The sequence below is a fragment of the Vanrija albida genome (assembly GCF_041260175.1).
Source record: "Vanrija albida strain AlHP1 chromosome Unknown contig_3, whole genome shotgun sequence".
NCBI lineage: Eukaryota > Fungi > Basidiomycota > Tremellomycetes > Trichosporonales > Trichosporonaceae > Vanrija > Vanrija albida.
The window spans coordinates 2,559,913-2,586,908 of NW_027191422.1; the positions used below are offsets into that span (position 1 = coordinate 2,559,913).

At 64.1% G+C, this 26,996-nt stretch overlaps 10 protein-coding genes across 10 annotated transcripts; 4 read left to right on the forward strand and 6 right to left on the reverse strand.

Moving 5' to 3' along the window:
- Nucleotides 1–521: 521 nt before the first annotated feature.
- On the forward strand, nucleotides 522–3,909 carry Q8F55_004296 (uncharacterized protein; the record flags this gene model as incomplete). Its single annotated transcript, XM_069352816.1, has 9 exons — nucleotides 522–664; nucleotides 703–1,066; nucleotides 1,104–1,290; nucleotides 1,328–1,620; nucleotides 1,665–2,328; nucleotides 2,368–2,987; nucleotides 3,025–3,135; nucleotides 3,171–3,573; nucleotides 3,611–3,909. 9 exons carry the CDS (start codon nucleotides 522–524, stop codon nucleotides 3,907–3,909), a joined length of 3,084 nt encoding a protein of 1,027 aa, XP_069210234.1.
- A 461-nt stretch (nucleotides 3,910–4,370) lies between these two features.
- On the forward strand, nucleotides 4,371–9,266 carry Q8F55_004297 (uncharacterized protein; the record flags this gene model as incomplete). The annotated part of the gene is made up of 10 exons (XM_069352817.1): nucleotides 4,371–4,939; nucleotides 4,973–5,089; nucleotides 5,141–5,331; nucleotides 5,364–5,831; nucleotides 5,866–7,695; nucleotides 7,734–7,853; nucleotides 7,902–8,665; nucleotides 8,708–8,951; nucleotides 8,995–9,100; nucleotides 9,140–9,266. 10 exons carry the CDS (start codon nucleotides 4,371–4,373, stop codon nucleotides 9,264–9,266), a joined length of 4,536 nt encoding a protein of 1,511 aa, XP_069210235.1.
- A 297-nt stretch (nucleotides 9,267–9,563) lies between these two features.
- On the reverse strand, nucleotides 9,564–13,924 carry Q8F55_004298 (uncharacterized protein; the record flags this gene model as incomplete). Its single annotated transcript, XM_069352818.1, has 2 exons — nucleotides 9,564–13,857; nucleotides 13,908–13,924. The coding sequence occupies 2 exons, from the start codon at nucleotides 13,922–13,924 to the stop codon at nucleotides 9,564–9,566; spliced, it is 4,311 nt and encodes a 1,436-aa protein (XP_069210236.1).
- A 799-nt stretch (nucleotides 13,925–14,723) lies between these two features.
- On the reverse strand, nucleotides 14,724–15,639 carry Q8F55_004299 (uncharacterized protein; the record flags this gene model as incomplete). Its single annotated transcript, XM_069352819.1, has 4 exons — nucleotides 14,724–14,828; nucleotides 14,873–15,248; nucleotides 15,288–15,336; nucleotides 15,375–15,639. The coding sequence occupies 4 exons, from the start codon at nucleotides 15,637–15,639 to the stop codon at nucleotides 14,724–14,726; spliced, it is 795 nt and encodes a 264-aa protein (XP_069210237.1).
- An 804-nt stretch (nucleotides 15,640–16,443) lies between these two features.
- Nucleotides 16,444–17,475, forward strand: TIF11 (Translation initiation factor 1A; the record flags this gene model as incomplete). The annotated part of the gene is made up of 5 exons (XM_069352820.1): nucleotides 16,444–16,452; nucleotides 16,508–16,519; nucleotides 16,578–16,835; nucleotides 16,969–17,188; nucleotides 17,420–17,475. The coding sequence occupies 5 exons, from the start codon at nucleotides 16,444–16,446 to the stop codon at nucleotides 17,473–17,475; spliced, it is 555 nt and encodes a 184-aa protein (XP_069210238.1).
- Nucleotides 17,476–17,493: 18 nt separating this feature from the next.
- On the reverse strand, nucleotides 17,494–18,270 carry Q8F55_004301 (uncharacterized protein; the record flags this gene model as incomplete). Its single annotated transcript, XM_069352821.1, has 3 exons — nucleotides 17,494–17,822; nucleotides 17,886–17,955; nucleotides 18,007–18,270. 3 exons carry the CDS (start codon nucleotides 18,268–18,270, stop codon nucleotides 17,494–17,496), a joined length of 663 nt encoding a protein of 220 aa, XP_069210239.1.
- Nucleotides 18,271–18,701: 431 nt separating this feature from the next.
- Nucleotides 18,702–19,699, forward strand: Q8F55_004302 (uncharacterized protein; the record flags this gene model as incomplete). The annotated part of the gene is made up of 2 exons (XM_069352822.1): nucleotides 18,702–19,195; nucleotides 19,246–19,699. 2 exons carry the CDS (start codon nucleotides 18,702–18,704, stop codon nucleotides 19,697–19,699), a joined length of 948 nt encoding a protein of 315 aa, XP_069210240.1.
- Nucleotides 19,700–19,862: 163 nt separating this feature from the next.
- On the reverse strand, nucleotides 19,863–22,594 carry Q8F55_004303 (uncharacterized protein; the record flags this gene model as incomplete). The annotated part of the gene is made up of 4 exons (XM_069352823.1): nucleotides 19,863–20,456; nucleotides 20,501–21,104; nucleotides 21,146–22,349; nucleotides 22,390–22,594. 4 exons carry the CDS (start codon nucleotides 22,592–22,594, stop codon nucleotides 19,863–19,865), a joined length of 2,607 nt encoding a protein of 868 aa, XP_069210241.1.
- A 335-nt stretch (nucleotides 22,595–22,929) lies between these two features.
- ctr4_1 (copper transporter complex subunit Ctr4) lies at nucleotides 22,930–23,710 on the reverse strand (the record flags this gene model as incomplete). The annotated part of the gene is made up of 4 exons (XM_069352824.1): nucleotides 22,930–23,065; nucleotides 23,140–23,398; nucleotides 23,482–23,514; nucleotides 23,554–23,710. The coding sequence occupies 4 exons, from the start codon at nucleotides 23,708–23,710 to the stop codon at nucleotides 22,930–22,932; spliced, it is 585 nt and encodes a 194-aa protein (XP_069210242.1).
- Nucleotides 23,711–24,386: 676 nt separating this feature from the next.
- On the reverse strand, nucleotides 24,387–26,680 carry Q8F55_004305 (uncharacterized protein; the record flags this gene model as incomplete). Its single annotated transcript, XM_069352825.1, has 7 exons — nucleotides 24,387–25,063; nucleotides 25,097–25,225; nucleotides 25,263–25,617; nucleotides 25,654–26,292; nucleotides 26,334–26,449; nucleotides 26,487–26,561; nucleotides 26,611–26,680. The coding sequence occupies 7 exons, from the start codon at nucleotides 26,678–26,680 to the stop codon at nucleotides 24,387–24,389; spliced, it is 2,061 nt and encodes a 686-aa protein (XP_069210243.1).
- Between the last annotated feature and the right edge of the window lie 316 nt (nucleotides 26,681–26,996).

A 26,996-nucleotide genomic window follows, 5' to 3' on the forward strand; every position in this document is an offset into this window, starting at 1 on the left:
ATTCGAGACCGATATCCGCGCGCGACGAGGTTGATGTGGTGGGGCAAGTGTCAGCTGAGCAAGTCCATGTGATAAGCCGGAGACTGGTGGTTGTATGGAGCTCCAGGTTGATCAACAGCGAATTTCTCGCTGATTGCCCGGCCGGAGCATGCTCTGCTCTACTGATAGCAAGGAGAATTGGGAATATTCGAAGTAAGGAATCGCCAAGATGTCCCTGCCGGCGGCCAGGGATGTGAGGTCGAACGAGCTGCGGGGGGCCATGCCGACTTTCGGTAATGATCAAGTCGACCGGCTCGCTAACATCGCGTGATTTTATTATCTACTCCGGTCAAGACCGGCCGGCGCAGCTTGCATTTGCCAATACAGCCTTGACTTTGGACACTCGACCATGCATCTCCAGCAGCCAGAGACAGTCTCGCCAGCCGGACCTTGACGCTCTTGTCTGGTGGAGGACGTTCACGCAACTTGTCCTCATTGACTGCAGCTCTGGCAGCGACTCGGCCTCCTCGGCATACTTATAGATGCCTGCCATCCGGCCGAACGGCGGACAGCGCCCCCATCTCAACAACACTCTGTACAGCTACGCCACGACCACATCGTCCTCCATGACCATCGCTCCCACTGCTCCACTCCGCATCGGTGTCGATGTCGGAGGAACCAACACGTAAGCTCATCGCCAGCGTCCTTGCTAACAAGCCGCAGTGACGCCGTTGTCCTCGACCTCACGCCCGACGTCGAGAAGCCGGTGCTCGCGACGCACAAGGCCCCAACCACAGCAGACATAACCACCGGTATCCAGCGGGCTATCGGTGCCTGTCTCGAGCGCTCGTCGGTCGACCGTTCCCAGATCCAGGCCGTCGCCATCGGCACAACCTCGTTCGTCAACTCGCTCATCGAGCGCGACGCTACCAAGCTCCAACGCGTCGCCGTCCTCCGCCTCTGTGGTCCCTTCTCCCGCCTCTGCCCTCCCTTCGTTAGCTTCCCCTACGAGCTTCGAAATGTCCTCGAGGGGCCCTGCTTCTTCGCCAAGGGTGGTCTCCAGGTAGACGGGTCCGAGATCGACCAGGTGGGTTACAGGTTGTCCCACTGCTGACCCATGACAGGTGGACCCACTCGAGATCCGCGGCATCGCCGCCGAGATGAGACGACTCGAGGTGCAGACCGTCGCCGTCTCATCATGCTACGCCCCAATCGACCTTGAGATCAAGCAGGAGGAGCTCGTCCGCGACATCCTGCAAGCCGAGCTGCCAGGGGTGCGCATCACTATCAGCAAGGATGTCGCCAACATTGGTATGTCGTGTCAGTGGTGCCCCTTCTAACAGCCCAGGGCTCCTGGAGCGAGAGAACGCGGCCATTCTCAACGCCGCCCTCCTTGCTTTCGCCGAGAAGACTGTTGCTGCCTTCCTCGTCTCCATCGCCGCTCTGGGCCTGTCCTCTCCCGTCTTCCTCACCTCAAATGACGGCACCCTCATGACCTGCCAGCAGGCTGCTCGCCTGCCTATCCGCACATTCTCGTCCGGCCCAACCAACTCGATGCGCGGAGCCAACTTCCTTGCGGGTCTCGTTGCAGGCAAGAAGGCTCGTGAGACGGCGCTGGTGATCGACGTTGGTGGAACGACTGTGCGTATCTATGAGACCATTGAATGAATGCTGACACCGCTCAGACCGAGATTGGCGTCTTGCTGCCCACCGGCTTCCCTCGCCAGGCAGGCGCGTTCCACAGCCTCTGCGGTGTTCCTCTCAACTTCTCCATGCCCCATGTCTACTCCATCGGTCTCGGCGGCGGGTCCCGCGTGCGGACCGACGCTCGTGGCAGGGTGACTGTTGGACCCGACTCGGTGGGCTACAAGATCACAGACGAGGCTCTCTGCTTTGGCGGATCGACGGGCACAGCGACCGATATCGCAGTCGCGACCGGCCGTGCCGAGGGAGTGGGCAACACTTCTCTGGTCACACTCCTCAACCCCACAGCTGTGATCGCAGCTGAGCAGCGGATCAGGCACATGATCGAGCTCGCCATCGACTCGATGAAGACGTCAAGCTCGGACATCCCGGTGTACCTTGTTGGTGGAGGTGCGATCCTTGTCCCCGACGAGCTCAAGGGTGTGAGCGAGGTGGTCCGGTTCCCCCACTATGATGCTGCCAACGCCGTCGGTGCCGCCTGTGCCCAGATCTCTGGGGTGGTGGACACTGTCGAGGACACGACCACCGTCTCGGTCGCTGAGGCCCAGAAGGCCGTCGAGAAGCGTGCCATCGACCGTGCCATTGCGCAGGGTGCCGACCCAGACCACACCGTGATTGTGGAGAGCGAGGTGATCCCCATTGCTTGTGAGTTTGTCGCAATGGTGCGCTCCTGACCACCCTCAGACGCTACCGACAAGTGTCGCTTCTACGTCAAGGCGGCTGGCGAATGGAGGGGCCGTGCGCGCGACGTGTCTGGCGAGCCAAAGGCCAACAGCCGTGTCACGCCCACCTGGGACACAACGACAGAGGTTGCTCCAATCCCCGCAGCCAACGGCAAGCGCCAGCTCCCGCTCGAGGACCCCGAGATTACAGCCTACGACATCCGCTCGTACCGTCCCACAATTCTCAACAAGGAGTGGTTCCTCTCCGAGGTTGACCTCGAATGGATTGCCGCTGGCTGCTACATCCTCGGCACTGGTGGCGGCGGTAACCCTCAGACGACGTACCTCGAGATCCGCGAGCTGGTCCGCGCGGGCGCCCATGTCCGTGTCATCGACCTCGATTCGTTGCCAGACGAGGACCACGTTATTCCCGGCGCGAACATCGGTGCTCCCGAAGTAGGCCTCGAGCGTCTCGGTGGACCAGACCCATCTGAAGGCGTGTATGACGTTATGAAGCTCACGGGCCACACAACCGCTGGTGCTCTCGCGGCTGTGGAGATTGGCGGAGGCAACGGCATGGTTCAGATGATCACCGGTGCGAGCAACCACATGAACCTCCCCGTCGTGGACGGCGATTTCATGGTGAGTTAGCGACGTCGGCGACAGCTGACATTGGCAGGGTCGTGCGTACCCAACTGGCTGGCAGTCGACCCTGCACGTGTTCGACCCAAGCGAGAAGGGGGCTTTGGTTCTCCCAGTGGTCCTCACGAGTGGTGATGGCGCCACAATGGTATGTGCTTCGACCAGGCCGTAACTAACGACTAGCACGTCACGAGGGTCAAGCACGAGAAGGATATTGATAGGTTCCTGCGTGCCGGCTGTATCGAGATGGGCACAGCTGGCAACATCCAGTGCCGCCCTCTCAGCAAGGCCAACACGCACCGAATGCTTATTCGCAACACCGTCTCACAGGCATGGCGCTTGGGACGTGCTGTCGCCCTCGCCAAGAAGCAGTCAAACATCGGGAGCATTGGGCAGATCCTTGTTGACGCCGTCGGCGGATCCAAGGCCGGTCGCGTGCTCTTCATGGGCAAGATCGTCGAGGTTGGGCGCAAGCTTCACAAGGGCCACTCTTACGGCGAAGTCGTTATCCAGGCTCTCAGTGCTGAGGATGAGGAGGGTGATGACGAGGAGGCCCCCAGGGAGAAGTTCGAGGGTGTCATGAAGAGTGGGTTTGATGTATACCCCCTGTGCTAACCCAACAGTCCCGTTCAAGAACGAGAACCTCTTGGCCGAGCACACGGTGAACGGAAACTCGCGGATCGTCGCGGGCGTCCCGGACCTCATCTCCATCATTGATGCGCAGAACGGTGTGGCACTTGGCACGCCCGAGTACAAGTACGGCCTCCGAGTCCTAGTGCTCGGCATCACCGCTGCTCCGCAGTGGACGGGTACGCAGCGCGGTCTCGACCTCGGCTCGCTCACGGCTTTTGGCTACGACGAGCCGTACGTCCCGCTTGGCGAGTACGTGCAGCCGCGCAGTGTCATTGAGGAGTTTGCGTAGTGGCGGTTGTAGCTTGTTTCGGGCGAAGATGAATGCACGTTGTCCATAGCAGTGGAGTCCTCCGACACCACCGTAGCCGTGTTTATCCTCGGCTGATAAGCGGCAACAAGCTCAAGCCAGACTAACGGCGCGGAAAGCCCGAAGGGTCCAAGTGGCGATTTTGCGGACGGCGTGGAGCGCGCGCCACTCGGCCACGGACATTCCGGCGACCAGAACCGGCTCGGTGCCGCACCCAACCAAGGCAAGGCACCTCCCACCAACCCAAGCCAGGAGCCAGCAGCGAGCCAAGCATGGCCTCCCACTCCCATACCTCGCTGCCGACCCCATGCGCGCCGCACGCCATCTTGGCCAAGAGGCAGGACAGTAGCAGCTGCGACCTCGAGAACATATCAGAGGAAGGCATCGACTTTGCCCTTCTTCCCCATCCACCAACGGCAACGAAAACAGGCCCGATCCTCACAATGGCAGAGGAGGACGGAGACCCCAAGGCACCAGCAGCCGCTGCTGGCCGGTCGGCCGGCGGCTCGGACCACGGCGAGAAACAGGAGAAACAGGTCGACCAAGACGCTGGCGAGGAACCTTCGTCCCCGCCGCCAGAGGAAACGCCCACAGCATCAGGATCGAGGGTTGTCGAGGACCCAGCGGAGTCAGCAGACGCTACGAGCGTAGCCGCCGCGCCAGCAGCTCTGGAAGGAACACCACTTCTCGACGCCCCCACGGCCTCTGGTACGGCCTCGACCGGCGGACCGTCGTCGTCGAGCAAGACTGGCCCGGCCGAGCCGTCCACCCCGGTGACGCTGGCGGCGCCCGCGGCCGCGACGTCGCCGCGCGACGCACCGACGATCGTAGCACCGCGCTACTCTGACGACGAGAAGGCGCTCGAGAAGCGCGAGTGGGAGGTCGGCAGGGAGGAGGTCGACGGCGAGGACACCTCGGCGCTGCTCAACCTCCCGCCCCCGCCGCCGTTCGACCTCGAGGTCGACGGGCTAACTGTCGGTGTCCCGCACCCCAAGTACGAGCGGCTGTTTGGGTAAGTGCGCGGCTGGGGCGCCGCTAACGCCAGCCTGCTGCGCGGCGAGTTCAAGCGGAAGCCCAAGACGGACGACGAGACAAGCACCAAGCGCAAGGTCATCCTCAACGATGTGTCGGTCGCGTGCCACCAGGGCGAGGTGTTGGCCATGTAAGTGGGCACGCAGGGGCGCAGCCGGCCGATCACTGACTCACTCGACAGCCTCGGCGGCTCGGGGTCGGGCAAGACGACGCTGCTCAACGCCGTGGCGCACCGCATGGCCGACCTGCCGACGCTCGCAGGCCACGTCGCCTACGTGTCCCCGCACTCGGGCTCGGAGCTGAGCAAGAGCGAGGCGCGCCGGCGCATCGGCTTCGTCCGGCAGCAGGACTACCTCGTCGAGTGTCTGACTGGTGGGTGTGGCGTGTGGCGGCGCTGACGGCAGTGCGCGAGACACTCACGTACGCTGCGCGCCTGCGCCTGCCGACAAACCTGTCGTCCGAGGCCATATCGCTCATTGTCGAGCAGACGCTCGACGAGCTCGGCCTGCGCGATGCGGCCGACACGGTCGTCGGCGGCCCGCTCCGCAAGGGCATCAGCGGCGGCGAGAAGCGCCGCCTGTCCATCGGCTGCGTGCTCGTCACCCTGCCGTCGGTCCTCATCCTCGACGAGCCGACGTCCGGTCTCGACGCGTATACCAGTTACCTGCTGCTACGGACTCTGTCGGCGCTCGCGCGCCGCGGGCGTACGGTCATCCTCTCGATCCACGCGCCGCGCTCGGACGCGTTCCCGCTCTTCGACCGCCTCTGCCTCCTCTCAAAGGGCAAGGTCGTGTACTCTGGCCCACGGTCCGAGTGCCTCCCGTGGTTCCACAACCTGGGCCACGATGTCGAGGTTGGCGTCAACCCCTTGGGTGAGTCACGCGTGCGAGGTGTCACTGACGCCAGACTTTCTCATCGATGTGTCGTCGATTGACAACCGGACGCCCGAGAACGAGGAGGCGTCGCGGGCCCGCGTGCTCTCGCTCACCAACGCGTGGGAGGCGCACCTCAAGCTCGGCAAGGAGGACTTCACCGTCGACAAGGAGAAGGAGCGCACGCCCCGCAACCGGCGCTCGACCCGCGGCTCGGACAGGCTCTGGTCAGTGCGGAGTTCGACAGTGCATGGCGGCGGCGTCACGAGTGTGGTCAGCGATAAGAAGACCAATGACCTGCTGGCGCCTCCGCGCGCCGACGGGACGACGCCGGGTGGGTTACAGCGCATCCCGTCCGGCACAGCCGCGGACCAGCTGCAGAGAATCGTGTCCACCACCACCGAGGACGGGTCGGCCGACCAGAAGCGCCCCGGGTTCTGGAAGCAGACGGCCGTGCTCACCTCGCGCGCGCACCGCAACGTGTACCGCAACTTCCCGACCGTTCTCGGTCTCGTCTGCCAAGGCATTGTGCTGGGTGTCATCGTCGGCGCGACGTACTACAAGCTGCCCGAAAACCCCACGGGCATCCAGTCGATGAAGAACCTCTCGTTCCAGCTCATCCCTGGCGTCTTCTACCTCCAGCAAGTGTTCTGGATCTACAAGTTCTGCACCGACTTGATCATCTTTGACCGCGAGCGCGAGGACAGGCTGTACGAGGTCGTGCCCTGGGTCATTGCCGACTGGCTGTCGTTCCTCGTGCCCGCCATTGTCGCGCCGACAGTCTACATGATCCTCGTCTACTTCATCTCCGAGCTGCGCATGGACGACGTAGCGAGTCGGCTGTTCACGGTCATTGCGTCGACAATGGTCGTGCAGTTCTCCACGCAGGGGCTCGCCTTGCTCGTCACCTCGGTCACGCGCTCGTTCCCCGAGGCGTCCCTCTTTGCCAACGCCGTCAACATCTTCCAGATCCTCAGTGCCGGCTTTGCCATTGTCCACCCGCCACAGTACGTCAAGTGGATCCGGTGGATCTCGCCCTACTTCTACTCGTTCCGTATCGTCTGCACCGTCATCTTCAAGGACCGCACCTTCGACTGCCCGCAGGACTCGCAGGCCAACCTCGACCAGTGTATCGGCAACAACGTGCTCCGCGGCTTTGACTTCGACTATGATATTAATCTCGGCGCTTGGTTTGGCGGCCTGCTTGGCTGGGTCCTGGCCCAGTACGCCATTGCGTGTCTGATCCTGCACTTCTACAATGGCGGCGGGGTGCGCCATGCGTCCGAGATCGACTCGCACAACCGCGGCAAGACGACCGACGTCGACAACAGCCACATGACGCGCGACAGGATCGACGTAGAGGTGCAAGGCCTCTCGCTCAACTGGGAGAGGCGGGGCCACGGGGTCGTCAAGACGGTCAAGAAGACGATCCTCAACGACATCTCGCTGCGCTTCCCCGCCGGCGAGATCTCGGCCATCCTGGGCCCCTCGGGCGCGGGCAAGTCGACGCTGCTCCAGATCCTCGCCAACCGCAAGCTAAACGCCGGGCCCATGGCGCGCTTCTACCGCACCGGCGAGCTCTTCTTCGCCGGCCAGAAGGCCAACTCGCTCGCGTGGAGCAACGTCGCGTTCGTCGAGCAGGAGGACGACTGGCACCTGCCCAGCCTGACGGTCCGCGAGACGCTGCGGTACGCTGCCATCCTCCGCCTGCCGACCAAGATCCCGAAGAAGCAGAAGATTGCGCGGGCTGAAACGGTGCTGCGGATGCTTGGCCTCAAGGACTGCGCTGATCTGCCTGTCGGCGGACCGCTCGTCAAGGGTATCTCGGGCGGAGAGAAGCGCCGCTTGTCGCTCGCTGTGCAGAGTAGGTGTGGTCCTCTGCTTCGAGCTAACACCTGCCAGTGATCAACGACCCGGCCGTCCTGGTCGTCGACGAGCCGACCTCGGGCCTCGACTCGAGCATCGCTCTCAGCGTCATGCAGGTGCTCAAGGACATTGCTGCGACAGGTCGCACTGTAATCGGTGTGTTAGCTTCTGGATCCTGCGATCTTCAGCTAACAACCCAACCAGCCACAATCCACCAGCCGCGCAGTGATATCTGGCGCCTGGCGGACAACGTTACGCTGCTGGCCAAGGGCGGCATTGTGGCGTTCAACGGGCGCCAGTCGGAGGCCGTCAACTACTTCAACAACCTGGGGTACCCCATGCCGTCGGCCTACTTCAACCCCGCTGACCACCTGCTCGACCTCGTGAGCGTCGACCCGCGCCCCGGGCCGCCGCACGACGCGAGCGAGCGGCGCGTGCAGCGTATCACGGGCACGTGGCACGCGGTCGAGGGCAAGGAGGTGGGCGACGAGCCGACCAAGGAGGCCGTGAATGGCGACGGCAACGGCAGCAGCCCCTCCCCGCCCTCTTCTGCTGCCTCCCCGGCGCAGCCCCAGAAGATCACGCGCGGCGAGGGCACGACCCCGATGCGCATCGCGCTCCCGGTCGTGCTCTCGCGCCACTGGATCAGCCTGTGGCGCCAAAAGGAGGTGCTCTTCAACCGCTGGTTCCAGTCGACGCTCATGGGCGCCATGTTCCTGCTCTTCTTCCAGCGCCTAACCCACGGCCCGCAGGGCGCCCAGGACCGCATCGGTATCTCGATCCAGTCGACCCAGTCCGTTTCGTTTGTCGGCCTCATCAACGCCATGGCAGTGCTCCCAGCCGAGCGCAACCTGTACCTGCACGAGGCGCAGTCGTCGGCGCGCTACTCGCCCGGCACCTTTGTGATTATGTACACGCTCGTCGAGCAGGCGCCGCAGATCTTTAGTGCGCTCGTGTATGGCGCGATCGTGAGTTGCTTGCCCCCGATTCACCGGCTCACCCCTCCCCAGATGAACGTCGGCGTCGGCATGCAGACCTCGGCGCGCATCTACTTCGAGTTCATCACGACCATCTGGGCCCTGCTCAACATGGGCGAGAGCATGGCCCTCGCCACGGGCATGTGGGTGCGCTCCCCAGGCCTGACGGTCACCATCATCTCGACGCTGCTCTCCGTCGTCGGCCAGATCAGCGGCATCATGTCGCTCAGCGTGCCAAAGTGGATGGCCGACGTCGCGTGGTTCACGTGCTACAAGGGTGCGTCGGCGGTCGGGCTTGTGTGGCGCAGCTAACATTGCAGCCGCGGTCCGCATCCAGGTCATCAACGAGTACCTCGGCCTCAAGTTCAACTGCACGCCCGAAGAGGTGTCGACCGGCAAGTGTATCGCCCAGAACGGTGGCCAAGTGTGAGTTTGCTGGGAGATGGTCCTCAGCTGACCAAACAGCATCGCCCTCTTCGGCTGGAGCGACCTCAACACGGCAAAGTTCACCGGCATCATCGTCGCCGTCGCCATCGGGTGGCGTCTGCTCGCCTACTTCTCCGTCGTGGGCCGCGTTGGTGGATTCAGGTAGCGACACCGTTAATCAGTTTTAATCTCTTTCCATCTCCCTTGGGCCGCCGCGTCTCTGTAGACCGTTGCAATAGAAATACATATGTCTCATTGAGTGGTGTGTGTGCGATGCTGTTGCTGTTGCTCCCAGATTCCGGAAATCGAACCAGACGGTGGGTTGGTTGTATACTATATGTTTTGTGGTTGTGTTTTGGGGTGCTTGCCGGGCGAAGCGTCCGTGTGCAGTTGCCGCTGGCCCGCAGCGCTAGTGTAAAAGGGTAATGTCACAAGGCTTTCTATCATGCCGAAGAGAGATCGTTTAGATCGCCTCGTCAAGAATTGCGCGGGCCTTCATCCACACGGCGACGGGGTAGCGGCGCGCCTCCATGCGCGCGAGGACGGCCTCGGCAGCCTCGCGGTTGCCCGCAGCGAGCTCGGCGCGGATCATGGCCTCGTAGGTCGAGGGCTCACGGTACACGAGACCGTCGTGGTCGGCCGTGACGGTAGCGGGCTTGACGTGGCCAGACGAGGTGAGGAGCGCGGGGTGGTTGTTGGGCGCGGCGACACCAGTCAACGAGTCACCCATGCTCTCGAAGACCTCGCGGGCCTTGTCAATGGCTCCGTGGCGCGAGTAGCCGTTGATGAGAACATTGTGGACGTAGGCAGTGGGGCGGGCACCCGATTCGATCATGCGCGCGCGGAGCTGCTCGAGAGCCTCGAGCGAACCCTTCTGACCAAGGACGTTGAGCAGGGCCTCCCAGACGACGGGCTCGGGGAGAGTACCGCGGCGGGTGGAGGGGTGCGTGGGGATGGCGTCAAAGATAGCAGTAGCGCGGGTAACGTCCGAGTTGTGAATGCCAAAGGCCGTGATGAGCGAAGCCCAGTGCGTACCCTGGACGGCAACGTAGCGGTCGGCGCAGAGCTCGCCGAACACGCGGTCCATTGAAGGAAGGTCGATGGGGGCAAGAGTTCCGTAGGCGTCAAGGAGGAGCTTGTATGTGTGAGCCGAGGGGCGAACACCGGCAGAGCGCATGGCGTCGTAGTAGTACAGAACACGCTCGCGGGACGGGCGGGTCTGCAGGTGGAACTGCATCATGGTGTTGAAGGGGGGGACGCGGGGCTTGAAGTTGGGCTGGTTGGACATTTCCTCGAACAGAGTGGCGGCGCTCTCGGCGTCTCCGACACGGCAGCAGGCGTTGATGATGGCACCGTACGTCACACTGCTGGGGCGGATGTGGGCGGCCTTCATCTGGGTGAAGAGCTCGAGCGCCATCTCGGCCTTGCGGGCCTTGGAAAGCTTGGAGATGATCGTGTTGTAGAGGTAGAGGTTGGGGACCACGCCAAGGGACTGAGACTCCTCAAAGAGCTCACGAGCAACAAGGGCGTCGTCGGTCGAGTCGCGGGAAGAAGCAATCATGGTGGCGTACGCGTCGGCGGAGGGAACCATGCCAGCGTCGATAATACGGGCACGGTGCATACCGGCCTGCTCAAGGTGACCGAGGAAGCAGCAAGCAGCAATCATGGCGTCTTCAACAGCGTGCCAGCCCTCGGCCTGCTCGACAGGCTCCGAGATGCACGAGGCGAGGACAACCTGGGCGAGCGAGTAGAGTTCACGGGCCTTGGGCTCGTCACCAGCACGGGCAAGAGCAGCAATGAGACGGCCAATTGCTTCCGGAGTCGGGACGGCGTTGTCCTGGGTGAGGGCGTTGCGGACGGTCTCGTAAACAAACTCGGGGGTAACCTGCTTGGGCGGGAAGCTGGCGAGCTTGTCAATGTAGCCGACAACCTCGCGCGAGATGTGAAGCGTGTGAGCCGAGGGGGGCTGGAGGGCCGAAGGCGGCGAACCAGACGACTCGGGGGTAGGAGGCAAGGTGAAGGTCGACTCGGAAGGCGCCTCGGTCGCCTCGGGCGTGGGGAGGAAGGCAGCAGCCTTGCTACCAAAGGCGGCGGTGAGGAGCTCCGTAGAGCGCTCAACGCCGAAGCGAGAGACGAGGATGTCGGCAAAGTCGGCGGTGGCAGGCGAAGTGGCAAATCCGTGGGGCAGGGGGTAACGAGTCTCACGGAACGAGGCAAGGTCCGTGAGGAAGGTCTCGATCGCCTTGTCGGCAGCACCAGCCTCAACATCGGCAGTAGGCAAGGCGACAAACGACTCGAGAAGACGGAACCAGGCGTCAGGGGCGAGGTGGAGATCAGTGACGGCGGCGGCCTTGGCACGGCCCGCAATGTACTTGTCGACAATGAGCGTGGCGATGGGCACCGAGTCGCCCTCGGCGGCAATGGGCTCGCCGAGACGAGCAAAGCCGCGGATGGCGTCGAGAACATTGCTGATAGGAGCGTCCGAGGTTACAACCGCGCCGAGCGCAGCGCGAAGGTTGGCATCGTGCTGGGCAGACTGGCGAGCGCTGAAGCGGTTGAGGAGAGGGCCAATGTCCGAGAAGCGGCCTGCAGCCAGGAGGAGCTGGATGTGGGCACGGACCAGCTGAGCATCAATGTTGGCAGGGGCGTAGCTGAGAAGCTCAGCGGCGCTGTTGAGGGCCGAGTTCCTGGCAGCGTCATCCTTGGCGACCCTGGCATCGGCGATAGCCCTGCCAGCAAAGCTGAGGAGGCGGAAGCTGTGAAGTCTGACGCCCGGCATGTCGGTGCTGAGCTTGGCGGCAAACGTGGAGAGGAGGGGAAGAGCCTCGGCGACGCGACCGGCCTCGGCAAGCCCCTCGATGAGCTCGTACATGTCGGGAGGCGAGAGAATGGCACCGTCGAGACGGGCAGTCCACTTGAGGGCCTCGTCGACCTTGCCCTGCTTGGCGAGGGCGGTGACGATAGCGCCGACCAGGCTGCGCGACTGACGAGCGGCACGCTCCTTGTCGTCGAGGTGCTTGTTGACAATCTGCTCGGCCTTCTCGACGTCACCGTTAGCCACAAAGGCACGGATGGCAGCGGTGGCGACGTCACGCTCGACCTGGAAGACGGCGTCGCGAGCCGGGGTAGAGCGGTTGCGGGCCTTCGCATCCGACTCGGTCGCCTTGCGAACCCGTCCAGCAGCATTCTTCTCAAACTTCTCCCAGGCGACATTGAGCTCCTCGAGCTCGACATTGCCAGCGGCGAAGACTTCAAAGATGGGGACGTAGAGGTCAAGCTCAAGCTCGGGGTCGGCAAGAGCGGCCTTGATGACGGGCTTGATGTCCTCAGCGGTTGGGGCATTGAGGAGACCAGCGGAAGCAGCTGCGGCAGCGAGAATGTCGCCCTGGGCGGGGTAGTCCCGACGGATACCATTCCTGAACAAGGTGGCGGCGACGTTGTAGAGCTTGATGGCGGAGGCGAGGTTGTCCTCACTCTGGTATGCAGCGATCGCATCGGCGGCGGCCTTCTCAGCCGCGGCGTCCTCCGAAGCAAGACCAAGCTTCTCGGCCTTGAAGGCCGCCCAGTCGCGGCCGTGGGCCCAGCGGCGCGAAGCCGCGGCAACGTCCTCCTCACGGAGACACAGCGCGCGGATGACATACTGGTATGTCCTGGCGTTGGGCACGACGTCGCGCTCCAGCATCTCGTTGTACATGTCGAGGATGGGCGCGATCGACTGGCCGCGGGCACGCTGCTCGAGAACCGAAGAAAGGCACATGTTGTAGTTGGCGGTGCTGTAGCCGGCAGGAATGGGGAACTCTGCGGCGAGGGCAGGGTCGACATTGCCGCTGCGGCGGTCGCCGCGGTAGTACTCGACCAGGCGCGAGACCTCCTCCAGGTCGCCGTTCTTGGACGCATCCTTCAAGGCGTAGAAAAACTTCTGGCCAGCATCGGCGGCCTCGCCGGCCTTGAGGTCATCAAGGACGGCGGCATCGACCTCGGCGGGGCGAACGACCGAGTGCGTCGAGTTGCGGCGAACCTGGGTGCGGTTGTTGGGACGCGAGAGGTCGAGACCCGCCAAGTCCATGAGCACGCGGTTGGGCTGGGCGATGCGGCTCGCATCAGGGGTGGGGGTGCGGCTGACGATCTCGTCGCTGCCGCTGACTGCTGGGCGAGCACGCGTCGAGAACGCGCGCGAGCCGAGCTGGCGAGAGGGAGCGGCGCCGGGGAGCCACAGAGCGCCGCCAGGTGCGGCGTCGGCCGGCAGTGCCGACCAGGCAGGGTACGAGATGGAGCTCTGGGGCTTGGCCGATGCCTCGCCCGCCACGGGCGTAGGCTCAATTTCACGGAGGACGACGGTGCGCGAACCGGCGCGGGCCGACAGCTGCTCGCGGACGCTGCGGACCTCGGTCTTGCGGTCGCGGTTGCGAGTGTTGACGCGCTGCTTGAGGGCGAGCTGGGCGCGGTCGCGGGCATCCTTGTGCTCGTCGGCTCCGGACGAAATGCTCGATGCGTCGGCGTTAGGGCCCTGGGGCAGGCTCAAGAACGCGCGAGCGTGGCCGGTGTAGCCGCCTCCCGACGAGGCGCCAGAGTAGCCTGCGCGGCCGGCGCCGCCTGCTGCGCCTGACGAGGCACCTGATGCGGCATTTGAGGCCTGCGAGACGAGCGACGAGCCGACATTGGCGTTCTGGAAGTGGTGGAGGAGGGAGGGGTTGGAGGTGAAGAGGTCGGGCTGGTGCGTGTGCGATCCGACTCGCAGCAGCGGCCGAAAGTGGGTGCTGCGGGGGTTAGCCGAGGGGGGCAAGAGAGAGCAAGCAGAGACACTCACGCAGCCTTATTGAGCATGGTTGACGTTGCGAGACCTCAGCCACATAGGCTGGGTGAGCTGTAGTGTTGCGATGAAGAAGAGTGGCGAGGGGGAAGGTGATATGGACCGGCGGCAAGGGAGGGGGATGCCGAGGGTCGAAAAGTCGAAGATGGGAGGAGGTTGTTCTCTTGTCCGAGGGGGGTTGTGCAGAAGAGAAGCGAGTGGTGACTTGGGCAGAGAGAGAGCCGTGTGAACGTCACTCTTTAGTGCTACTGCTGGTTGTCGTTGTAGAGTCGCAAGGAAGGTGGAAGAGTAGTTGGTGGACGGTATGCCGTTTGTGCCGAAATGGCCGTCGACGACTCGTAACCTTTGATCCTTGACTCGGCAGCTAAACTTTCGGCCAGGCGGGACGGGTGGGTGGGACGGCGGCGCGCGGCGCGACGACTGGCGGTGACGCCGCCTTCTAAAACTTGGCCACCCTTTGCTCGTCCAACTTTTCCCGATTAGATCCTGGATTACACTGCCAAAGACCCGTTTAGATCCGGGGGGGGTACAAGTCACGTGACTTGACAACAACGTTCCAGCTTCTTCCAACGTTTAGCCTCGGGTTGGAACATGACGCGGTGACAACATAACTACAGCTACTATGAACAACGGGTCGACTGGTACGTGCGTATGTGGATGTGGGGGCGGTGCAGTGGATCACAGAGTGGGTTGGAGGTGGGTGTGTGGAAGGGACAGTGACCGCCGGGCATCACGGCGCCTCGGCGTGAGCGGACACGGAACAGTATGAGTGCAGGGGGGGATGATGAGTCGTGTGGAGCTCGTTGCCCATGCTCAGACGAGATCGCCGGCATGGCGGACCTTGGTTTCGAGGAGAATAACGCCGCCAATGCCAGAGCCGATGGGGCCGAGGCCACCCTCGATGGGGTCGCGACAGACCTAAGTGGTTAGCTCGGCCTCTGACACCAGTTGACAACACTTACTGGGCATTCTCCCTCGATCACCCACGACCCCTGCACTTGCCACAGGCCCTTGAGTGGATGCTCGATCTGGGCATCGCCACGCTCTTCCCTCTGAACATTAAATATCAACTCGGCGGTATCACCAACCGTCCCATTGGCTTGAATCTGGTCTCGGAGCATTGCGTCGGCTTGGGTGGTGACGGCTTCGCGCAGCGAGTCTACGTCCCACTCGGTCGGCTGAGGTTGACGACCGCCTCGACCTCCGCGAGCCCCACGTCCGCGTGCACGTCCCCGCCCGCGGCCACGAGGTGGCTGGGCCATGATGTACGGGTTCTGGTTGCGACCGATCGCTGCGACGAGCGTGGCATGGAGACACGAGTAGCAAAGCACGTGACCGCTGAGTATTGTCAGCACTGCCGTCAAGAACAAAACCTACCATGGTGTGAGGGCTGGAGCGGTGGGCGCGGAGAAGCACACGGGGCAGTCTAACCGTCAGCTGGGTGTTGCAAAGCTCTGGACTCACTGTACGCCGTGATCGCGTCGTCGTCGCCAATGACGCTCTCCACTTCGTCCTCGACCGGAACCGGCGAGGCGGGCTGGTGCTTGATGAACTGGACGCTCTCGTCGGCGAGTATTGGGCTGTCGTCACTATCGGACGCGATCTCGATGGGCGTGGGCGACGGTGGTGCCGCACGGCCCTTGCCCTTCTCCGCGGCCGTGAATCTTCTTCTTGCGGAGCCGCCGCCCTCCGACGATGTAGAGGACGAGCTCTCGGCGCCCTCAGCCATGCGAGAAGCGGACCGCTTTCGGGGGGACCTGGATCTTGAAAGTGCTAATGGTTCGTCGTCACTGGTGAGCACGTCGTCTTGCTGTTCTATCGTGGGGCGACTGCGGCGGCTAAGGAGCCGAGGAAGGCGATGGGTTGACCTGGCGGCGGCCGCACTAGTGGTGTTGGTGGTGGTGGCGGGCATGTCGAACGACTCTGTAGAGACAACAGACTCTACACCCTCGCTCCTTGTGGATCCCCTGCGCTGGCCTGCACGCCCGCGTGACCTTGAGGCTGCGCGGGTGGAAGAGCGCGTCGAGGCCGAGGAATGGGAGCCGTCGCGTAGGCGCAGTCGAGGTTCTAGTTCTACGTTTGCTAAGGTTGGAGCTGAGCCCCAAGGAGGATTTGGATCTGGCGGTGGTGACGCCAAAGCCTTGTCATCGGGCATGAGGAGGAGAGAAGGTCGAAGTTGTTGAGGGGATCAAAGGCGGACAGTGAGTGTGTGTCACCAAAGACCACGGGCCTGTGGGCACAACAACCGTGATATCACTGCCTGGAGGTGCAGCGGGCGGCGCCTCACCGCGGGCCTAATTCGGGTCCGGGCGATTAAACACGCGGGCCTATTCTTTTCGATTTATGCAAAATTCAAGTCGACGGCGGTGAGGCAGCACCCAGCGAGTGAGTGAGCCAGCATCCAGCCTGGGTGCAGCCTCTGCCTGCCTGCGCCAGCTCGCCGCCGCTGCACCACCGCGTCCATTGTTTCAACCCACAAAAGTCGTCTCGTCTTCCCTTCTTCCCTATCAACTCAACAAAACAGTCACTCACAATGCCCAAGGTGCGTACAGGCAATCCCCTGCCATCGAGATGCGACAATGCTAACACGACTGCAGGCTAAGGGAAAGGTGCGAGCAAGACACGGCCGCGCAAAGCGCTCAGACGACATGCTGACTCGTCGAATAGGGTGGCAAGAACCGCAGGAGGGGAAAGAACGACGGAAACGATGAGAAGCGCGAGCTTGTCTTCAAGGAGGACGGCCAGGGTGGGTGCAGCGGCGCGCTGGCAGCCGATGCCAGCACGCCCATTGTACGAGGGTTTGTTTTAACACGGGCCGCAGAGTACGCTCAGGTCGTCAAGATGCTCGGAAACGGCAGGTTAGAGGCCAAGTGCCAGGACGGCGAGACCCGTCTTGGCCAGATCCGTGGCCAGATGCGCAAGAAGGTGGGTGCAGCGTGCGGTTGGGGTGATGGGGAAGGCGGGGAAGGCGGGCAGCAGTACCGTTGGTCGACGGTGTTCGTCCGCCCCGCCCACCAGACCGCCCCACCCTCTGTGCCGTGCCATACTCACACCACAGGTCTGGATTACGGCCGGCGACATCATCCTCCTCTCGCTCCGCGAGTTCCAGGACGACAAGGCCGATGTCATCCACCGCTACACGCCCGACGAGGCGCGTAACCTCAAGACGTACGGCGAGCTCAAGTCGGACTTCCAGATCAACGAGGCCGCCGAGGAGGGTGGTGTCTCGGACGAGGAGGGCGGTGTCGAGTTCGAGGAGGCCGAGATCGACGACATTTGTGAGTGCACCGGCGTATGGGAGCGCAGACGGCGCAGCTGCATCACGCGAGAACTGTCCGCACATGGCAGCTGCATCACTCGTGAACCGCCGAACACTGCTAACTCTTGCCCAGAAGTCGTCGTCCACTTTCGCGCAAAACTGCGACGGTATATCATGCCCATGCATTCCGTCGCCTCCATGTCCGCGTCAACTGCGCGCCGCCGCGAGGGCTCGGGGTTGTCCCAGCCAGCGTTCCGCTCCATCCGTATGGACGCATGCATTGTCCGTTACATGTTGAGGGTGTAGGTGTATATGGCTCTAGCTCTACTTGGACTCGGCCTTCTTCTCGCCGTTGGCGCCCTCGGCGCCAGGCAGGGGGATGCGCTTGATGACGCGGGCGGGGTTGCCGACGACGACGGTGCGGCTCTCGACGTCCTTTGTGACGACCGAGCCGGCGCCGATGGTGACGCCGTCGCCGACAGTCACGCCGCCGAGGATGATGACGCCGCCGCCGATCCAGACGTCGGAGCCGATAGTGATGGGCTTTGCCCACTCTGCGCCGTTTGTGCCGTCGCGCTCCTCTGGCGAGAGGGGGTGGCCGGGTGTGTAGAACTGGGTGTTTGCGCCGATCATTGTGCGGTCGCCGATGCTGACTGCGCGAGCGTTAGCGAGGGCGCGGGGGGGACGAGGGTGCGGGCGGCGCCGAGAACACTTACTCTTAGCGACGTCGAGGAGCGTGCAGTTGGGGCCGAAGCACACGTCGTCTCCGAGCGAGACGTTGAAGCCCTGGGTGTGGGTTAGCTGCTATCGGGCCGACGATGAGCCCGAGCCACTTACATATTCGCAGGTGAAGGGCGCGGCGATCCAGACCTTGTTGCGGGGCCCGCCGCGGCAGTCGAGGAACGGCTTGAGCGCGGCCATGCGCTCGCCGTTGTCGCGCGTGCGGTTGATGTCGTACAGCGTCTCAAAGCCGCGCACCCTCAGGCGGTCGAGGTATGGGTCCGAGGCGAGGTACGGGCGGCCGGCGAGCATGTTCTCGAGCTGCTCGTAGTCCTCTCCCGGGAGGAGGGCGGGCGCGGTGGCGGGGGGCGTGAAGGTCATGGCGGGGGTGTGGGGGTCAGCAGCTGGTGGTGACGAGGACGAAAAGGTCGGTGGAGCGTTCATATACGCGTCGAGCCGTGTGGGGTAGCATTGAGGTGGTGGGTGAGCGGCCGGGCCAAGCCACTCGGCAGGTTTCCGAAGCGACAACCCCCCGGCGTGTGTTGCCACGGCGGCTCGGCGAAGCTTCGGCGCGCGCTCGCTCGGGCTCGGGGTCGGCGCCGAGCCCCGACGCTGCTACACGGCTCTTGCACAGCTCCCCTTGCCTCGGCTAGATGCTTGCACGCTATGCTGCACTCGTGCGGCCAGTTGTGCGGTGGTAGACGGGCTCGCTCGGAGGGGTCCGATGTGGAGGCGGGGGACTCGGGCGGACGGTCATGGCCGGGTGGGCGATTTCCGGCAACAATCAACAACACTCATCCACACACGCGGCCATGGTCGCGCTCGTCGCGCCCAGCGCCAGGCCGACGCAGAGCAAGCCGCCCCTCGCCGCCCTCTACCCCAGCGGGGAGTACCCCGTCTCTGCGGGGCTGCCGGCCCACGCGGCGCAGTGGTTTGGCTCGCACAACGAGTACCGCTTCCCGCTGTGCTGCACCCTCTCGCGGCGGCTGCACCGCACGCGGGTGTGGGACGCGGGCACGCGGCGCGTCGTCGTGCTCAAGGCAAAGGCAACCCCGACCGAGGGTATGCGCACACGCTCCCTCGTCCCCGGCGTGCTGGGCCACCCGGCGCTGCACCCCGCCGTGGCGATGCACCTCCCCTTCCTCATCAACGCGTCGGGCCTGTCCGACCTCGCGCCGCGCGCGGAACAGGCGCTGCTCGGCGCGCTGATGGGCTCGACGCTCAACCCGCGCCTGGATGTCGCCAACCCCGAGGTGAGGGCCTACGTCGAGGCCTTTGACGGCGACCTCGCGCCGCTCTACTACCGGTGAGCGCGGCCGTGCCGCTGGGCTCCAGCTCGAGCTGACGCCGACGCAGCGGCAGGATATCCTGCGACGCGTGCGTCGCGAACGGGAGGGACGGGGACAGGACGTGCCTGTTCACTAATCTCGGCCGCGAGGTCGCCACGCCGAGGGGCACGGGCCTCGCCCTCCGCTGCTTGTGGTGCGCGGAGGGGGGCGCGCCGTGCCGGTTCTCGTTCCGCCTGGGCGAGGACGAGCGCGTCGACCGCGCCGAGCTCTTTGCGCTCCTCGCTGATGAGGAGCGCCACTGGGCGGACAAGGCGTACGGCCTCGACAGCGGGCGCATGCGCCAGTGGGTGTGGTGGGGCGAGGGCGACGGGCGTGCGACCGATGATGCCGCCGACGATGCTGCCGACGATGCCGCCGACGATACGCCCAGCCTGCCCGACCGCGACCGCGACCGCGACGCCCCCGAGCGCGACACCCCCGAGCCCACCCGCCCTCGGCGCCGAGCCCGTCGGGCGGTGTAGTCACTCACGTCAGCCTCAACCACGAGCTGTTTGTGCGAGCCCTCCAGCCTGCACACCCTCCGGCCTGCACCATGCCCCCCAGGCCCCGTGGGGCGCGTGCGACGAGTTAGACCACACTACTTCTTGCATGTTGGTAGATCTAGTCTATCACGCGCTGCCGCCATCACGCGCTGCCGTCGCCGAGGTGGCGTGCGACGACGCTGCGCCCGCCGAGCCCCTTGGCCGTCACGGTCTGCGCGTCGCCCGGCATGACGTCGAGCGCCTGGTCCGACCACTGCACCTCGTCGCCGCCGTCCTCGCCGCCGCCCTCGACATCCAGCACCAGCCCCTTGATCGGCTTCTCCGCCGTCACGGTCACCGTGTCGCCGTTGACGGCGAGCTTGAGCTTGGCCTCGGGGAACGTGAGCGACTTCCACGGCTCGGGCCAGTTCGAGTACCGCGCCAGCACACTGCCGCCGTCGCCGTCCCGCAGCACGGCCTGCACCACGATCGGGCGGGGCGCCTGGGACACGCTCGTGCGCACGGGCTGCCCGGGGACGTCACCCTTCCAGATCTCCATCGAGGCGTTCGGCTGCAGCACGACGGGGAAGTCGCGCTTGTCGACGACTCCGTCGTTGAGGTCGAAGGACACGAGTTCGACCTTGGCTGCCTTGGGCTCGACCGTCGAGTTGCAGCCCCACAACTCGACTTCGTGCCGGATGGTGTAGAACGCGGCCGTCGTCGAGTCGCGCATAGTCTTGATCTCCTTGCGGGTCATCTGCCACGTCAGCGCCATCACATACACACCCGTTGCCAACCCACCCCCACAGTGTATGGCCGGAGCTCGCGTGCAATGGCAAAGTACGCCGGCTTGGGCCGCAGATAGTAGTCGCAGATCGCCCAGGACACGCACGGCCAGCAGTCGTTGATCTGCCACACGAGCGCACCCGCCGTGTACTCCCTGCCCCTGCCCTTCCAGTTGCGGCGCCAGAGCCTGTACGCTGCCGCCAGGCACTCGGCCTGCATGATCTGCGTGTAGTAGATGTAGCTCTCCATGTCGAAGGCGTGGCGAAAGTTCTCCATGAGATACAGCTCGAGACGGCGTTCGAACCCGGTTGCCTTGTTATGCTGCGTGCTGACGCGAGACTGCGGAAACCACTGGTCAACCTCCTGCCCAGGTGCGAACCACTCTCGGACGGTTCGGACGTCGGGGTAGCCCTGCATGCCAAACTCGGAGACGAAGCGTCCGGCGAGCTTGTCCCAGTTGGCCCAGGGCTCCTGCGTGCCATGCCACACGTTCCACTGGTGCTGGTCCCCAACGGTCAGGTCACCGCACGTCTTGCCACCGTAGGGGGAGCCGGGCCAGTAGAAGACGGTGCTCAGGCGGTGGACGACGTCGGGTAGAAGCACCTCGTAGAAGTGGCGGCTGGTTGGTTAGCGCTGGGAGGTCGCTCGGTGCCGACTCACGCGGGGAACGGCGTGTCGAGGTACTTGCCGCTCTTGTCGTTGTAGTCTACGACGCCAGCCTCCTCGGCTACCTGGTAGTCCTCGTTGTTGCCAGCGAAGATAACGACGGACGGGTGCTGTCGGAGACGCTTGACAACCGTCTCAGCCTCGACCTGAACGCTCTTGACCATGTCCTTGAACGCGGGGTAGACTCCGCAGCCGAACATGAAGTCTTGCCATACCAGCACGCCGCGCTCGTCGCATGCGTCGTACAGCACGTCGGGTTCGTACACGCCACCAGCCCACACGCGGAGCATGTTCTGGTTGCCCGCGACCAGGAGGTCCACCCACGCCCGGTATCGCTCGGGCTTGATATTGGTGAGGTACGAGTCTGCGGGGATCCAGTTCGAGCCGCCGCAGAAGATCCGGATGCCGTTGACCTGGAAGACGAACGACGTCCCCTCGGCACCTGGAAGCGGCTGCTGGATGACCTGGACGTCTCGGAATGCAACGCGCTGCGAGGTACTCGCCAGTTCGTCCCCGTGGCCGTTCAGCACTGCGACGTGGAGCGAGTAGAGCGGCTGCTTGCCGTAGTGAACGGGGTACCACGCTTGCACCGCGCTGCTGACGAGATCCCACGACGGGAGCTCGGCCTCCGGCAGGACCTCCTGCTTGACGACCGCGCCATCAGCCGTGGAGAGTGTGTACACCACCTTGGCGTCGGCCGGCGGCTGGGGCTCGACTTGCAGCTCAGCGACCGCGAGCCATGGCTTGTCGAAGGCCTCGCCGCCGAGCCCCGCGTCGACACGGAGCTCGCCCACGCGGTACTCGTACGTCTCGAGATGGACAGCCTGCCACGGCCCGACCGTCATGACGACCGGTCCCCAGTCCCAGCCCCAGCCGTACTGCGCCTTGCGCGAGTACAGCCTGCACGAATCGCCGTTGGACACGGGACGCGGGCCGCCATGCGCCGCCTCCGCCGCCTTGGCAGCGTACCACGGCGACGCGAAGCGCAGCTCGAGGGCGTTGCTGTCCTTGAGCTTCCCTGCCACGCTGAACCGGTGTGCGTGGAACATGTTGGACGTGGATGCAAGCGTCTCGCCGTTCAGCACGATGGTGCAGTACGTGTCGAGGCCCTCGAACACGAGGTCGGCGCCAGACGCGGCCTGCTGGCGCGAGTCGGCGGCGAACGTAGTCTTGAAGGTCCAGTCGGCCTCCTGGATCCCTGGGGGCATCAGCATCCCGCCGCCAAAGCACCAGCTCACACTGCACGTCCCACTCAGCCAGGCCCTTGAACACGTCGGGGATCTTGCCTGCACGCTCGAGCTCGACATGCACGCTGGTCGGGACGGCGCAAGACGTCCACTCCTCGGTGACGTCGGGGAAGGCCGCGGACCTGACCTGCGAGAACGCCCATCCGTCCTTGAGCGCCGTCTTCGTCCTCGTGTCGGCCCTGGGCTGGATCGTCATGCTGGCGGAGCGGCGGCGGTGCCAGAACATGCCTGGAGGCTCATCTGGCTGGATGCTCTTAAGAGGAAGTGGTCGTCGTCGAGGTGGCCGAGGAAATGGGCCGGTCGGTCGCTAGAGGTGGGTGTGAATGGGCCGGTGACGCGTGGTGAAATGGGCCGGCGGGTGGGTGCATCATGCGGGCGCTGCCACCGTGGCAGCTGGCCAAGTCACTGCTGCACGCACGCTGCATCTCGTCTGCCTGACATATAGACATTTTATATCGCTGCTGAGCCAGCCCGGCCACACGCCTATCGTACAGCGCGTACAGCGCATCCTACCATCAGTCACGCCACCGCCTAGCACGCACACCCCGAGCTCGTGTGCTCGGCGCTCGCGGCGACGGTATCCCGCCCGAAGACAAAGTATCCGATCGTGTGGCCCAGGAAGATGGCGAAGAGGATGTATCCGTTGTAGTACATTCCGAGGAGCATGCTGGGGGTGTGAGCGGGTACGTTGGGTGGGGCCAGTGTGGCTGATGTGGTGGTGTACGCCGCGCCGCCACTTACACGAGGAACGCGCCGGTAAACTGCACGCCGTACGCGAGGGCGCGGACGAGCTGCTGGAGGAGCGTGGGCTGGACGGGGCCAACAGGCCCGCCCTTGTCGGCGCTGATGGCGGCGACGCGCGCGGCGACGAGCTTGCGGTCGTACGCGCGCGCGGCGGCGCGCACCGCCTCGATCGCCATGCACAGGAAGAAGACGCCGACGACCGAGCCGCCAAACATGGCCTTGCTGCGGACGTGCCAGCTCTTGGAGAGGAAGCAGGCTGGGGTGTGAGCGGGTGCGGGTGATTCGGCTTCGGCTTGCCGGTCGCGCGCGGCTCGTGCCCAGCCCGAAGCAAGCACTCACAGTCAATCGTGTTCCAGTTCCACAGCATCGAGACTGCGACGTGTCAGCTACCGAGGCAACGACCCGACCCACTCTTGCACGCGTTGCCGCCGCCCATGCCGCCGTGGCCGCCGTGGCTCATGGCCGCGCTGGCGGTGCTGGCCGCCGCGCTGGCCGTCGCGGTCGCCGTGCCGTTCATCGCCATGTCGTCGTGGCCGGCGTGGCGCGCTGCGTGGGCGAGGTACTCCATTGTGTGTGGGGGGGTGGGTTGTTCGGGGAGGGGAGGGGGAGGGGGGAGCTAGCAGCCCGCCTGACAACCACCGAGCTTAAGTATTCTCAACGAGGCCGCCTTGGCACGCGCCACATGCCATCTCACTGGCCGTTCCCACCGCCGAAACGGTCGCTCCTCGCTCCTCGCTCGCCCGCCTCGCGCCCCTCGCCAGCGCCAGCCGCCAGCGTCTGCGCAAGGTTATCGCGTTCCGTGTGACCCCGCCCGCCCCGGAACAACTTGCACCCCCGGCTCAACTTTTGCGCGCCGTTCCGAATGCCAAGAGCTCACAACTCGCGCGTGGCGGCGAGGCATTTTGCTCAAACACGGGGCTTTCGAACCTTTCGAATGTTCGGCGCTCGTGCCCCTGAGGCATTTGTGGGCAGCATACGGGCGTACAAAGAGGCACAATGTCGGCACGTCGGCACTCGTCACCCACAAGGCGTTGATATCGGCTCTGGGGTGCCATCCGCAGCAGTCCTTACGCAGACCCAGCAGCACCAACACCCTATGCACGGCTGCACCGCTCGGCTCGGCTCGGCTGCCTCCCATCACGCCCCTGCACACACCCCACGCCCCACGACACCCCCCACACCAAACCAAACTCTATGTGCATGCAATGGTATTCAAGCTACGCCCGCCTCCCCCCGCCCCTCTACTAATCCGCCTTGTCCTTCCCCCGCCGCGGCTCCTCCTCGCTCACGCTGTCGCGGAAGCGCCCGGCACTGCCGCTCGAGCGGCGGCTCGACTGACCACTGCGGCCACGATCACGCTCGCCCGCCTTCTTGAGCCCAGTCTCCTCGTCGTCATCGTCGCTGATATCAGAGTCGTCGCCCATGGCAAACACGACATTGTCGTCGTTGATCTCGCCGCGCACGCCCGAGCTCGCAGATGGGCCATCATACAGCCGCTTGCGCTCGTCCTCGGTGCCCGGCTCGCCGTGGATGTGCTGGTAATCGCTGTCGGGCTCAAGCGTCAGGCCCTCGGGGCGGTGCGAGGACAGAGCATCAATCTCATAGTCCTCGGCGTCCGCCTCGTCCTGCGCCAGCTCTTGCGACATGGCGAACCGCACATTGTTCTCGGTCGGGCGCCAGAGCCACGCAATGGCAACAAACACGGCGAGGTAGATGATCGCGAGCGATGCGTCGAGCAGCACCCAGCGGTACTTCCACGTCCTCGGCGCATAGTCCTCGTCGAGGCGGTTCGACAACGAGATGGACGAAATGACGAAAAACGCCGCGACGGCAATCACGGCCATGATGAGGATGCGCCACAGGTTCTGGAACATGGACAGCTTGAAGTTCTGCTTGCGCTGTTGGAGATGAAGGATGGTACCTGTGGGTCAGCGATGCCACAGCTCGCACCCACCATTCAGGCTGATGATGATCCACATGAGGAAGGCCGTGAGCGTGAGCGCGAGCGGGAAGATGAACGTGAGGACCATGATGAGCGCCGCGCTGTCGATTTGGACCTTGACAGTGCCCACAGCGTACATGACTGCGGTGTTAGCTGATGCAAAGTCTGCCCAGCTCACCTCCAAAGACAAAGTGGAAGCCGGTGAGGAGCCACACGCGGTGCATGACCGTGCCGAGCGACGGCGTGACCACCGACAGGCCCATGGACACGATCAGAAGCAGGAAGAAGGACAGCGAGTTGCGGGCGGCGTTCAGCACCGAGATGACGACCAGGAATGCCGTGCTGCCCGCGCCCGAGCCGTGCTTGTTGATGAAGCGGTAGTACGCGAACAGCGCGAGCATCTCAATCACGAGGAACACAATCGTGCCCGAGATGTAGTACTGCATCGGCAGCAGCTCGCGGTAGTGCTTGGCGCAGAGAATGCCCCAGCCGATCGCGAGGAGGACGTAGACGATGGAGAGGAAGCCGTAGAACTGGAGTCAGCGTCGGTCTGCCATTCCTTCACCTACTCCAATCTTGGGGTACTCGGACGCGGCAAGCTCGCCACGGAACTGGTTGCGGAAGAGCACTTCACCGGTGTACGCGCCGTGGACATTGTTCGCCTGGCGCTCCTCGATCGCGCGGTCGTGATTCACCAGCGTGATCGGCACCACGCCAACACAGTAGTAGCCGGTCTTGGGGACGAGGTAGTGGATCGGCTCGGTATATGTGACGGTGCCGCCGTTGCCAGCGGCACCCTTCTGTGGCGTGGGCTTGGAGCCAACATCCTCGACCGGCTTGTGGGCTTCAGGGTTGGACGCGGTGGTCGTTGGCGCCGGGTCGGCGGCCTCATCCACCTCGTCGTCATCCTGCGCTGCCAGCGGGGCGTGCTCGACCGGCCCGCCAAGATGCCCGCCGTTCTCGGGTGGGTCGCCGACACTCGACTCCTCCTCCTCATCCTCGTCATCCTTCTCCTCCGCATCCTCATCGGCGGGCGGCCACTTGCCGCCAGCGCGCTTGGCATTCGCCGAGCCAAACTTGACCGCAGCGGTGTAGATCGACGTCGAGTTGATGTCACGGCCAGGGGGCAGGCTGATGATGAACTGACCCAGCTGGTCGTGGGTACACAGCCCGTTGCCCTCAGCCGACGTCGTACAGATGTACGTTTTCTAAGGGGTCAGAAATGCGCTAGCTGCGGACGACTACGCACTGCGTGGTCCACGAGCGTGTCCTTGTTATCCTCGTGCGCGCCGAGGAACGCTGCGTCCTCCCACTCGTAGATGACGAGCGAGACCTGGCCCTTGGAGGAGGAGCCGTCAAACGACACTGGCTGTCAGCGCGTTGCTCAGTACCAACGGCCTACCCTCGATGAACGCGTCCTTGCCGCCGTACATGCCGGTGCACACCTCGCGGAACTCGTCCGTTTCTTTGATCCGGGCTGGGGGGATTAGTGATGGTCATGTCATGTCAGCAGTGCCATCACTCACTCTTGTAGGCGAGGGCACTGCTCGCTACGCCCAGCGCTCCCAAGGCCGCGATCGGGAGTGAGAGCCTCATCTTGTCGCGTTGGCGCCTGGGTTGTGAGGAGAACTAGTTGCAACCAAAGGCTGCTGGCTGCTGTTTTGATGTGACTGTCTCTGAGAGCGTCTGCTGCGGCTATGCGTGCGCGCCGAGGACGATACTGGGCGATACCCAATGAGGTTTGCTTGTGGTTGAATGAATGGGTAAGGGGTCGACAATGACGAGGTACGAGTCAGGTTGGTAGGTAAGTTCCCGCGCGACGTGCGTGACGACGACGAAGCCGGAATGCTGCCACGTGGGATGATGCAGGCGGCGCGGCAGCCGGCCCATTAGAATGCCCCTATTAGTAAAT